Consider the following 14,250-nt stretch of genomic DNA (forward strand, 5'->3'; position numbering starts at 1 on the left):
GGTCAACTGACTGTATATACAATGGAATACTACGCAGCCTTAAAAAGGAAGGGAATTGTAAGGCATGTTACAACACAGATCAGCCTTGACGACATTATAGTAAGTGAAATAAGCCAGTCATAGAAAGACAGATACTACCTGATTCCTTTTACACGGGGTACCCAGGAGAGTTAAAATCAGAGACAGGAAGTAGAATTGTGGTTGCCAGGAGCTAGGGAGAGGGGGGGAAGGGGAAGTTAGTGTTTAATGGGTACAAAGTTTCAGTGCTGCAGGATGAAAAGAGTTCTGGAGATGGATGGTGGTGATGGCTGCTCAACAGTGTGAATGTACTTAATGCCACTGAATTGTACACTTAAAAATGGTAAGATGGTAAATTTTATGTTGTACGTATTTCACTACAGTTAAAAACTGGAAAATAAAAGATACTGCTAAGAGAATGAAAAGACAAACCAAAAACTGAGAGAAAACACTTGTAAAACACATTCAATGAAGAATGTGTATCCAGAATATATAAAGAACCTTCTAACTCAATAAAAAGAAATCAAACAATTCATGGGGTGCCCAGGTTGAGAGTTCAACTCTTGATTTTGACTCTGGTCATGATCTCAGGGTCTTGGGATCGAGCCCTGCATGGAGCCCCGTGTCAAGCTCAGCACTCAGAGGGGAGTTTGCTTGAGGTTTCTCTCACTCCTTTTCCCTTTGCCCCTCACATGCACTCTCCGTCTCTCAAATAAATAAATCTTTAAAGAAAGAAAGAAAGAAAGAAAGAAAGAAAGAAAGAAAGAAACCAAACAATCCCATTTTCTAAAACTGGGCAACAATTCGAATAGACAACTTAACAAAGAATTTATTTACCTGGCACACAAGCACATAAAAAGAACTCAGCACTACCGGTTATTAGGGAAATACAAATTAAAACCATGACAAGCTACCACTAGAAACCTACTACAACAACTCAAATTAAAAACTGACAGTGCCAAGTACCAGCAGGGAAGCAGAGCTGAACTGGCACTGCCATACGCTGCTGATGGAAATGCAAAATGGTACCACCACTTTGGAAAATAATTTGGAAATTTTTTTATAAAGTGCAACATATACTTTTAAACTATGGCATACAAGCGAATACTACCCAGTAATAAAACGCAAAAAAAAAAAAGGAGATACATGCAACCATCTGATTGAGTTTCAAAAGCATCAGGTTAAATGAAAGAGGCCAAACTCAAAAGGCTACATATTGATTCCATTTAGTATATGTCATTCCAGAAAAGGCAAAGAAACAATAAGGCAGAGAACAGATCACTGTTGGGGGCTGAGTGTAGAGGGAGGATAGGTATAATGGGGTACCAGCAGTATTTTGAGACCGATGTAAGTATTCTCTGCCTTAACTGTGGAGGTAGTTATCCAGCTACCTGACTTTGTCAACACTCACAGAAATTTGTAACCTTGGTACACCAAAAAGAGTGATTTCTATCGTATGCAAATTTACCTGGATATAAAAGCAAACTTAAAAAAATTAAAAAAGAAGTCAGGCCTACGGCAGTGATACAGGATATACTGCAGTGTAGAAAAATTAATGCTCACTAATAACTTTAAACACCTAGCAGAGTTAATAAGCTACTCAAATTGCACACTTGTTTGATGACTGCTATGAAATGTATTTGTTCTAACCCAAACCAAAATGAATGTGTTGAGCTGTTTCCTCAAAATGAGGAAAGAAAATATGGCTCTGACTGAAGTCTATGGAATTAAGGTCAATGGTTTCTGACTTAAACATAAGTGAGCCAAATCCTTAGAACAAATGTAATGATATGCTAAGCATGAAAGCTGAATCTTGATCAGAATGCAAGAGATATTCTATACAATGTCAAGTACAGTGTACATTCTTATCGGAACACTCACTTCTCTCTGGTACTAAAAGGCTACATTTTATTCAAGCCTTGCTGACAAGGTGGTGCAGTTTGCTCTTCAGGACACCCTGAAACATTTAAAGCTTTGGTTAAATACTAATCATGAAAAATAAGAATAGTATCCATCATCAAATGTTAAGCCACTTCTCTTCAGTTTTTAAAGTGCTTTAAGTACCAGGATTTTAAAACATTTTGGCAAATAGCCTTAATACAAATCACAATTACAAAGAAACCTTTCAGCTTTTAACTTGAAGCAGCTACTCAGAATCAAAATGAGCTATTACTTAGGTGATTACATAATCCTTAGCATCCATAAAGACCACTGTTTATTATGTCCCGGTTTCAGAGAACTATGCCACTAGTGTTTTCAGTCCTGATCCCAAATACAAAAATGTCCACATCCCAACCCAGTGCTACAAAAAGTTCCTAAGCCTTTGCTCCATTATATGATGTCATTTCAGAGCCATAAAGGCAAATATTTGCTTAATTTTATTTTAAATATAGCACAAAATGTATCCTCACTTTTTTGAAAATAGGAAAATGTATGTTAAAAGATTAAAGGGAAGAAAACTATTTAAAGAAAGTAGATTTTATAAAAGAAAGGCAGGTCATTAAAAATACTAAACCTTAAACATCTGATAAATCAAGATTTAAGATCTGGAAAATAAAATCAAAGGTATATCTCATACCTTTAATATTACTCAAGAGACTCCTTACATTCCCTACCTTGGCACCATACATTACTGACAAAGCAAGTGAAAAAAATATATATTAAAAATATATATGTATATTTAAATCTAGAATCACTGGTGGCCAGAATGTTCCCTGACCTCTGTTAGTTCCAGTGAACCCACTGGCAATGTCATGTATCCCACTTCCTCAACCCTCAACATCACTAAAAGAGAAAGAGGCATTTACCTCTCACTTCTGGGTATATATCCAAAGGAAACAAAATCACTGTCTCAAAGAGACCTCTGCCCACGTTGATTACAGCATTATTCACAACAGCCAAGACATGGAAACAATCTAAGTGTCCATGGATAGAGGAATGGATAAAGATGTAGTGTATGCCTATACAATGCAATGGTATGCAGCTCTGAAGAAGGAGGAAATCCTGCCCTTTGTTACAACATGGATGGACTTTAGGGGCATTATGCTAAGTGAAATAAGTCAGACAAACATAAATACTATATGATCTCACTCATATGAGGAATCCAAAAAAAAAAAAAATTCATAGAAAAAAACGGTCAGATTTGTGGCTGCCAGAGGCAGGGAATTGGGGAGGAGGACTGGGTTAAGATGATTATAAGGTACAAACTTATAAACTCCCAGTTACAAGATAAATAGGCACTGGAGATATAATGTACAAAACGATGCCTACAGTTAACACTGTTGTATGGTATATTTCCGAGTTGCTAAGAGAGTAAATCCTAGAAGTTCTTACCATGAGAAAAAAAAAAGGAAGTTTTTCTGTTTTGCAATTACACAAGGAGAAGGCCATAACCTAAACTTACTGTAGTAATCATTTCACAATATGTATGTATGTAAGTCATCATGCCATATAACTTGAGCTTAAAGAACGCTGGATGTCAGTTATATCTCAATAAAACTGGAAGACAGATAGGTAGGTAAGTAAATACATACATACCTCAGAATTAAACTCGAGGTTCTGTGGTCCCTCCTGAAAACCCAGTCCTGCCATTCCAAATGGGGTTACTCTCCAATAGTCAAATGCAGTCTATGCCAGTTTCTAAAGCCCTAAAACCTCCTTCCAGAACAGCCCATACTGAAAGCAGACTTTTCCAGTTACTGGCCAGCAAGCCATGTTGGGGGTGGGGAGGGTGGTCATAAGTGCTAAATCCAGAGATAAGCTCCTTTGTGTTTAACCTATGAAAACATTTCTATTTACTTAAACTGATGCTTTCTTGCTTGAGCAATAAAATTGAAGATATGAGTTTAAACATGCTTGCCAATCAAATGGAATATTAGATCAAAAATATATTTAAATCAAGATGTTATGAACTCTGATTTAAAATTCTGGTGTTAAGACCAAAGCTTATGAATGCATCTTTTTAAGGTTATTTAAACAACAGTTGTCACTGAAGCCCTACTGATCTAGCCTTGATTTTACACTGAATTCATTATCATGTCTCTTTTTAGGGGACAGTCAAGATTCTCAAAGCACGAACTCACTTTGACTTTTACATTACACAATGTTGAAATAAACCTTTAAAATGACAGCTTTCCAACTCCAGTCTTCCTTAAAATACCAATTTGGATCAGTGTAAAAGCTAATCAGGGGGCTTCTGCTTCCAGGTACATGGCATAGACATATTTCTTCTTATTCTTTCCACTAAATATAACTAACAACCCCGGAAACTGTTTATAAAGTAAACATAAGAAGACTCTGAAAGGTGGAAAGAAGATAGACCAGCTAGGGACTTTGAGACTTGAAATGACATTGCAGTGATCTCTGGGGTTTCTTTTTCTCTATAACAGCCCAGACTTAGCTGCAGAAGCTACATGAAGTGAACCCCAAGAGCTGTAAGCAAGGGTTCCCTCAAAAGACTATTCTTTTGGGAGACAAACCATAAGTGACTCTTAATCTCACAAAACAAACTGAGGGTTGATGGGGGGAGGGGGGTTGGGAGGAGGGTGGGATTATGGACACTGGGGAGGGTATGTGCTATGGTGAGTGCTGTGAAGTGTGTAAACCTGGTGATTAACAGACCTGTACCCCTGGGGATAAAAATATATTATATGTTTATAAAAAATAAAATTAATAAAAATTTAAAAAAAAGACTATTCTTTATAACCAAAGGCCCAGAAAAGGGATAGTCTAGCAAAAAAGAAAACTTTCAGACAACAACCACTCTACTGTAGCCAAACACCCCCACCCCGAACACACATACCGTGTAGTTCCAATTTCACCCATGCCAACAAAATCTGATGGGTACCTAGAATTCCATTCTCATCAAGGTGTAAGGAGGCTGGGGTAGTGTCAGAGAAGGCCAAATAGGGAGCAGGGACTTTCATCCCTGACAACTGGTAAATGGCCTCCCTGTCTCCCAGAGGTGTCTGTGGAGACCATGTGGCCAGCCTGAACTTCCATCCCTACTTAGAATAATGAAGTACTCCTCTCCCATTGTAGTGGTTTTGGAGGAGGCAAAGGAAGAGTCAGGGCTTTCCCATCACCAGTGGTAATAAGACCACTCCCACTGTAGTTCAGTAGACTGTGTGGGAGCTGAAACTCCCTCCATGCCCAGCAGTATGTCAAAAGAGGCCAAGTAGAGACCCTGGGCTTCTACATCTATCTGGCATAATGAGGCAATGCTCTCCCTTTTCTGCTGCAGCAGTTCAGAGAAAACCAAATAAAACAGACGTTTAAATAAGATCCAGAGTCTCATAACACAGTATGAAAACGTCCAGGTTTCAACTGTAATTCACTTATTATACCAAGAACCAGAAATTCTCAAATTGAATGAAAAGGGACAATCAATAGATGCCAACACCAAGATGACAGAGATGTCATACTTATCTGACAAAGATTTTTAAAGCAGCTATGATAAAAGCAATTAGTGACACTTAAAGCAAATGAGGAAAATAGAAAGGCTCAGCAAAGAAATAGAAAGCCTCAGGAGAGAAATACAAGATATAAAGAAAAACTAAATGGAAGATTTAGAACTAAAAGATATAAAAATTGAAATAAAAAGCTCAGTGGATGGGAGCTACATAGCAGCATGGAGGGAACTAGGAACAAATTGATGAACTTGAAGATAGAACAGTAGAAATTACCCACTCTGAATTAATAGAAAAGAAAAAAGAATAGTTAGTACTGACCAACCCATGGACTACAGCAAACGATTTAATATTTGTGTCATCAGAGTCCCAGAGAAGAGAAACAACGATGCTGAGAAAGCATTTCAGAAAATAATGGCTGAAAACTTCTCAAATTTGGCAAGAGACACATACAACAAACTCAAGAAACTGAGCTAATTCCAAACAGGACAAACCCAAAGAAATCCACACCAAGGGGTGCCTGGGTGGCTCAGTGGATTAAGCCTCTGCCTCCAGCTCAGGTCATGGTCTCAGGGTGCTGGGATCAAGCCCGGATTTGGGTTCTCTACTCTGCTTCCCCCTCTCTCATTGCCTGCCCCTCTGCCTACTTGTGATCTCTCTCCCTCTGTCAAATAAATAAATAAAAATCTAAAAACAAAACAAAACAGAAATTCACACCAAGACATAACTGAACTTCTGAAAACTAAAGATGGTATAGCCACTTTGCAAGACAGTTTGGCAAGTTTCTTACAAAACTAAAAATATTCTTACTATGGTGCTCCTTGCTATTTATCCAAAGGAGCTGAAAACTTTTGTTTCCAGGAAAACCTGCACCCAGATGTTTACAGCAGCTTTATTCATAACTGCTAAACATGGAAGCAACTGAGATGTCCTTTAGTAGGTAAATGGAAAAACTACGGGCATCCATACAATGGTATATTATTTTATACTAGGAAGAAATGAACCATGAAAAGACATGGAGGAAGCTTAAATGCATATTACCAAGTTAAAGAAGCCAATCTGAAAAGGCTACATACTGTATGATTCCAACTATGTAACATTCTGGAAAAGGCAAAACTATGGAAACAGTAAAAAGATCAGTGGTTGCCAGGGGTTGCGGGGAGGGAGGAATGAATAAATAGAACACAGAGGATTTTTAGGGCAGTGAAACTATTCTGTATGATACTCTAATGGTGGATATATGCCATTGCACATTTATCAAAACCCAAAGAATGTAAAACACCAAGAGTGAGAAATAATGCAAAATGTGGACTTGGGTGATAACAATGTGTCAATGCAGGTTCACAGACTGTAGTAAATGCACCACTCTGGTGCAGGAAACTGATAGAGGGGGGAGGCTGTGCATGTGTGGGGTCAACACTAGATGGGAATTCTATCTAATTTCTACTCAATTTCACTATGAACCTGAAACTTCTCTAAAAAGTAGTCTATTTTTTAAAAAATACATTGAACTGGGTGAAAGTGAAAATGTAACATCAGAATTTGTGGAACATTGCAAAAGTAGTGTTAAGAGAAAAATTTGTAGCACTAAATGCATACATTCGAAAAGAAGAAAAGTCTCAAATCAATAATCTAAGCTCTCCTCCAAGAACCGAGAAAAAGAGCAAAATAAACTCAAATTGAGCAGAAGGAAGGAAATAATAAAGGAAATAATCGAAATCATCAAAGTTGAAGGCATAAAAGCAACAGAGAAAATTAATGAAAATTAAGTTCTTTAACTTGGTCATTGGAAAGATCAAGAAAATTGAGAAACCTCTAGCAAGAATGACAAAAATTACCAATATCAAGACTGAAACAAAGTATATCACCTCAAACTCTGCAGGCATCAAACAAACAGGTAATATGGGAATGACAGTATAAACTACTCTACACATGAATTTGACAAATTGTATGAAATGGATTAAATCTTGAAAAAAAAAACACCCATAACTTAGCCAATATGAAAGAGATAATTTGAATAGCTCTATAAATATTAAGGAAATTGAATTTGTAGTTAAAAACTCCCCCAAAAGAAATCTCCAGACCCAGATGATTTAACTGGAGAATTAACACCTATTCTGCATAATCTCTTCCAGGGGGAAAAAAAAAAAAAGGAGAGAGAGAACACTTCCCAATTTATTTTGTGAAGCTGATACCAAACCAGGTTAAAGACAATACAAAAGAAGAAACAGTATCACTCATGAATACAGATGTAAAAATTCTTCAATAGAATTCATCAATATATAAAAAGAATTATATACCTCATAAAGCCATGAGGTTTATTGTAGGGATGGAAGACTGGTTCAATATTCAAAACTCCATCAATATAATCTACCACATTAGCAGACCAAAGACAAAAACTCACACAATCATATCAGTTGATGCACAAAAAGTACAAGACAAAATAACACCCATTTGCGATAAAAGCTTTCAGAAAAATAAGAATACAGGGAAACTTCCTCAACCTGATAAAGATTTTCTACAAAAAAACCTACAGCTGACATTATACTTAATGGTAAAAGACTGAATGGCTTCCCACTGAGAACAAGGCAAGGTCGTCCAATCTCTCCACTACTGTTCAACATACTTTGGAAGTTCTAGTGAGTACAATAAAGCAAGAAAAAGAAATAAAAAGTTTACAAATCAGAAATGAAGGAATATAAATGTTTTTATTTGCTGATATGTCTATGTAAAAAAGGCAAGAAATCTACAAAGCTTCTTATAACTAATATGCGAACTCAGCAAGATCACAGTATATAAGACAAACATACAAAAATCAATTATATTTCTACATACTAGCATTGAATACTTGGACCAAAATTGAAAGTACAAACAATCACTTAAAAGAGAGAGAGAAGAGCCTGGGGTGGCTCAGTCAGCTAAGCTTCTGTCTTTGGCTCAGGTCATGATCCCCTTGGTCCTGGGATCCAGTCCTGCATGGGGCTCCCCGCTCAGTGGGGAGTCTGTTTCTCCCTCTCCGGCTACCCCACCCCCTGGCTCATGCTCTCCCATGCTTGCTCTCTCTCCTAAATGAATAAATAAAATCTTAGAGAGAAACATTTATTTATTTTTTTTAAAGATTTTTTATTTATTTATTTGACAGAGAGAGATCACAAGTAGACGGAGAGGCAGGCAGAGAGAGAGAGAGAGGGAAGCAGGCTTCTTGCTGAGCAGAGAGCCCGATGTGGGACTCGATCCCAGGACCCTGAGATCATGACCTGAGCCGAAGGCAGTGGCTTAACCCACTGAGCCACCCAGGCGCCCAGAGAGAAACATTTAAATGTAAATCTAACAAAACATCAACAGGACTTATATGCTTAAAACTACACAACCCTGATGAAAGAATCAAAGAATATCTAAATAGATAGAGAAACATAATGTGTTCGTGGACTGTAAGACTCAACATCGTAAAGATGTCAGTTCTCCCCAAATTTTTATATAGGTCTAATATAATTCCTATCAAAATCTCAATAAGACTTCTTATATATATAAGGACAAAATTGTAAAATGCATATAGAAAAACAACAGAACTAGAACAGCTAAAACCAATTTTTGAAAAAGCAAAAAATTGGAGGAATCAGTCTATCCTATTTCAAGACTTAATAACATAGCTCTGGTAATCAAGACTGCACAGCATAGACAGTGGTACAGACACAGCAATCAGAGGAACAAACTCAAGAACCCAGAAGGAGACCTACACAACTATGCTGAACTGATAGAGATGCAAAAAAAATTCAAAAGAGGAAGGATAGCCTTTCCCACAAATGTGATTGAAGTAATTTGACAGCCAGAGGCAAAACAAAACAAACAAAAATCCTGAACTTGAATTTCTCATCCTATAAAAAAAAAACTCAGAATGGATTTTTTTTTTGCCATGCAAGTAATGTACCCATCAGTGAAAATGCTTATACATGTTTCTTTGATCACCTATGAGGACAGTTCTCTAGAAGAAAAACCCAGAAGTAGAACAGAAGCTTTGAAGGTATGGCCAATATTGTTGACTGCCTGAACCAATACCTGTTCCCACCCATTTCTAATCATCTCCTGCTTCCCATAACAAAGGCTGAAAAAGCTAGAAATTCCCTTTGCTTGCAGCTAGGGCCGGCCCTGTGGCCGAGTTCTAGCTAAGTAAACATCCCCCAAAGTTTGCTGAGCCAGGTAAAAGGGATCGACATGACTGGCACTGTCCCTTTTTTCTTGCCTTGAAGGTGGCTGTGGTGTTTGGAGGGGTGGCAGCCATGTTACACTGAGGAAAGCCTCAACGTGATGTCAGTCCTGCTATCAGTGAGTAGCCTAACCAAAACCAGCAGGAGCTTACCTCCAGACTATTTGTTATGTAAAAATAAACTCCTCTTGGTTAAGCCATAGTATGAGCCTGGTTTTCTTTTACTTGCAGCCAAATGGATTCCTAAAGAATTCAGTACTAAAATACTCTCTAAAAAGTCTGTGCTTACTTTATTCTCTAACAAAAGTCTGTAAGACTATCCATTTCCAAAAGTTTTATTTACTTTGTTGTCATGTAAATGCTTTTACCGAGCTGTAAACAACTATTTCACATGAAAATGAGCATCATTTCATATATTTATTGAACAGATTGCCTCTTCTATGACTTCCTTGTTCATATCTCCCTTCTCTACTTTTCTACTGCATTGTGTAGCTTTTCCTTATTGATTTGTAAATTTCTGGATAGCAAAGCAGGCTGAGTTGAACTCACGGGGAGATCTGTCTCTGCATCTTTATACTATCAACGAAATCAAACACAACTAAGAAATAAATCTTCCCTGACAGGCCAGACAGTGACAATCCTGACAGTCGTCTCCAAGCAGTGCACCACCACGTGGCAATGTGTCAAGAAGTAATTCAACTTGTGCAAAACACCATAGCCCACATTTATTAGCTATTGTGGTTTTTTGTTTGTTTGTTTGTTTGTTTTACAAATCTACACCTAAAGAAAGGTTTATGGGATAGTGGCACATGAGGCAGAGTCCTTAATATACATCATCTCACTTAACCCTAATATCAAATCCAAGAGCAGCATTTTTTATTCCTGTTTCACAGAATAAATGATGAAAATAAACTTTTAAAACTAATAGTTTCTGGGACGCCTGGGTGGCTCAGTCAGTTAAGCCACTGCCTTCAGCTCGGGTCATGATCCCGGGGTCCTGGGATAGAGTCCCACATCGGGTCCTTCCTCAGTGGGGAGCCTGCTTCTCTCTCTGCCTCTGCCTGCCACTCTGCCTACTTGTGTTCTCTCTCTCTCTCTCTCTCTGACAAATAAATAAATAAATAAAATCTTAAAAAAAAAAAACAATAGTTTCTTTCCTATCCCCAAAACTTATAACATTCCAGGCCCTGTAAATAAAAATAAAATGATTAAGTGTTTACCTAAAATTAAAATTATGTAAAATATATTGTGCCTATCTAAATAGATCAACGTGCTTAAGCTAGAAACACTGCTGAACCTGTTTAGTGCATTAGGAATCTGAAGAAGCTGTTCCAAAGTCTATCTTTTAAATTTATTGCCACATTGTAATTGACCAATTTTTTCCCATTTTTTAAAGTGAAAAGCTGAATTGAGCACTGTTTTAATGCTTCAGCAAGAAGAACCTGCTCTAGCTAGCCACTCCATCCCATAGCAGCAAGTATTCACCTAACCAGTTAACAATCAGCCGACCTGACACTAGAAAACAAACAAAATAAACTATTAAAGATAATAAAAGATCGTCATGAAAAGCAAAGTAAACAGGTTGAAGAGAACAAGCACCATCCTTAAGTATTTGTACATGGTTGGATTTTGGCTCAATTGACTCTACTTTAAAAAGCCTCGCAGCTAGAGGAAAAGAGAAAGTTGGGGAGGATCCTGCTCTAAGACTCAGATCGGGGACAGCAGGAGGGCTGAGGCCCTGACAAATATTTCCCTGCTTTATGCCACACTTCTTCTCATAAGAGCTGTGGATTTTCTCTCTGGCAAAGCATCACACAAAGCACTCAATCCAGAGTGGGTGAGAAGCACAGATATCAAACCACCTTCATGCCTCCCACTAATCCTTCCCCAAGAGGACACACCCAGCCCAGAGCATGCACACCAGGGCCCCAAGAGCTGACAGCCCTCAATGGCAGGAACCTATGTGTTGCCCACCTGGGCACGAGGGAGACAAAAGAGATTCACCTGAAGCACCCTCTCTGCATAATTTTTTAGCCAATTTGTAAGGCACAGAAAAATGCCTGGGGGAGTTCGATTTCTAATTCTACATAAAAGAAAACAAGTCTGCAGACACAATGTTTATGGCCCACAAAAGTGCAAATGCACTGATAAATCCCCAGTCTGAGGGTACCTCTGGCGGTTTCTTGCATTTTCTGATGGCCTTGCCCAGTGGTCCTTGCTTGGAAAGAGACAGAGGCTTGTTTTCTCCCACCCCATCCCCACTTCCTCAGAAAGGCTGCACACCTCACCCCACGGGCACAGAGAGGATGCTAACACAAGGAAAGAAATCTGATTCTTTCCCAAAGTTGGCTGTGGTCAGACAAGACTGGGTGAGGGGAGGGTGTCCTGGCAGGCTGCTCCTGATATCAATCCAGATGTTTTTGGGGTGCATAGCAGGAAGAGAGGGAGGCAGGGCTTTAGTCACCAGAACGACCAAGCCAGATTCCTCAGTCCTTCAAAACCTCAGGACAACTCAGTAGAGGGACAGTAAGCAGGGCATATGACAAAGGGGCCCAGGTCTCAGAGAGGGACAGAGACACAAAGAAGAACAACCAGAAGGAAAGAGAAGACAGCGGTGGAGTCAAACCAAACCAGGCATTGCAGCACAGAGGAAAGAGACATACCCGGTACCGTGAGGCCCCTATGAGTGTCCGTTAGAGGCAGACCCTAAAAGGACCCAGGGAGAACCAGACCTTGCTGGCAGTCCCAACAGGCTGGTGTCACTGAGACAGCACAGTCGAAAAAGAGGGGGATGGTTTAGGCACTGACCATCCCCTCTTCGCTCCAGCACTTGCACCACCAATTAAAACACCCAGACACACAGCCTCAATGCTGCACACCTACGACACACGCAGGCACACAGCCTTCATGTGTATGAGTGCCCAAACACATACCTTCCTGTCCATGGACACAATTTACTCAACCTGCCAGCTGGGTGGTGTGGGCACACAATGCACACATACAAACTCCGTCAGGAGGGAACACACATAGAACTGCAGGCTCACGCTCATGCGGACACACACATATTTACTCCACAACCTCTTAGCTACATACAAAACCTCTACATAAGGTACATACAAAAACTCATGGCCCGGCAGGAAAACCTGCACTCACAACCTCTCTGGGAGGTGCACACACACCTTTACAATCTCAGTTGGTGCGTGCACACACACGTAAGTTCACACTCAGAATCCACCAGGCACATATACACACTCATAACCTGTCAGGTGCACAGCGTACTCAGCACCTCTCTGGTAGGTGCACACCACACCCCCTTACCACCTCTCAGTCCCTTGCACACGCAAAACCTACCAGGGCACACTCACAGCCTGCCAGCAACACACACACACACACACACACACACACACACACACACACACTCACAACTTCTCCGTCGGCGGAGCGCAAACCCAAACTCGCAGTCCGTCAGGGTCACCGTCACCCGCTCACAGCCCAGCCAGCGGGCGCACCCCCACACCCACGCACCCTCCGCCGCCGGCGCAACCCTCCCCCAGGCCCGTGCGGGCGCGCGGCGCCCAACTCCGGCGGCGGCGCGGGGAGTGCGCCCGCCCCCAGCCCGGGGCCGCCCGCCCGCGCCCCCGCTCACCTTTCTCGCTGGCGCCCCGCGCGCGGCCCTCGTCCTCCTTGGGGTTGGTCACCTGGGTGATGATGGCCGGGCCGTCCATGGGTGCGCGGCGCGGCGGCCACCCGCTGGCCCGGCCCCCCGCAAGCCAGGCGCGCGGGGGCGCGGCGCGGGGGGCGCGCGGGGGCGCGGGCCGGGGGGGGCGCTCGCCGCCGCCGCCGCCGCCGCCGCCGCCTGGGCGCGCCCGCCGCCCGGCCCCGCGCTCAGGGAGAGGCGGCCCGGGCCCGCGCCCCAGCTCCCGCCGCCGCCGCCGCCGCCGCCGCTGGGCTGGAGCGGCCGCCGCCTCGTCACCATGAACCCCGGAGCCGCGCCCGGGAGAGCCGCGCACGGGGAGGCGGAGCGGGAGGCCGGGCGCCGCGGGAAGCGGGAGCGACCGAGGGGGAAGGAGCGAGCGCCGAGCGAGGGCGGGAGGGCGGGCGGGAAGGAGGGAGGGAGCGAGGGAAAGAAGGAGGGCGGGCGGGTGGGTGTGTCCCGGCCCGGGGACCGGCCTCCACTGCCGCCTCCGGCGCTGCCCGCCGGCCCTGGGGGGGGGGCGGGGAGAGGGGTGTGGGATGAGACGGAGGGGTGAGTGGAGGACGGGAGAAGCGTGCGGGTGGGTGTAGGGGGTCTCGGGCAGACGAGTGGGTGCAGTGCTGGCGGTGCAGGAGATCCAGAGGGGTTCTGGCCGTAGATGCGAGGGGCCCGGAGGTGGGGGGAGAGGTGTGGGGAGGAGTCTGGCAGACGGGGTGAGGGGCGTGGGGGCTAGGCGGGGGCCGCGGGTGTGCGGATGGGGTACAGAGGGGTGCGCGCTGTGGGGCCCGAGGGCCGAGGAGGGCTCGCACGGCTGCGTGAACGAGTTTGGGCCCTGACGAGGGGTGTTCACCGGGGAAAGGCCGGAGGAGGAACTTGGCCGGGGGGGGAGGGGGTCCCGTGAGGATGCTTTAGGGGAGATGCAGGGT

At 42.6% G+C, this 14,250-nt stretch overlaps 1 protein-coding gene across 3 annotated transcripts in view; it reads right to left on the reverse strand.

Annotated features, from left to right (window-relative positions):
* Positions 1–13,748, reverse strand: part of CTDSPL (CTD small phosphatase like) — a 117,172-nt gene extending 103,424 nt beyond the window's left edge. Inside the window, exon 1 of one of the 3 annotated variants that reach the window (XM_047740687.1) lies at positions 13,277–13,748. In XM_047740687.1, the coding sequence (XP_047596643.1) occupies positions 13,277–13,355 (79 nt within the window). In that variant the 5' untranslated portion in view covers positions 13,356–13,748. The remainder of the gene's footprint in view (positions 1–13,276) is intronic. The other 2 variants (XM_047740678.1, XM_047740695.1) reach the window with 2 other exon arrangements.
* Between the last annotated feature and the right edge of the window lie 502 nt (positions 13,749–14,250).

Source organism: Lutra lutra, chromosome 1, assembly GCF_902655055.1.
Source record: "Lutra lutra chromosome 1, mLutLut1.2, whole genome shotgun sequence".
In the NCBI taxonomy this organism is placed as follows: Eukaryota; Metazoa; Chordata; class Mammalia; order Carnivora; family Mustelidae; genus Lutra; species Lutra lutra.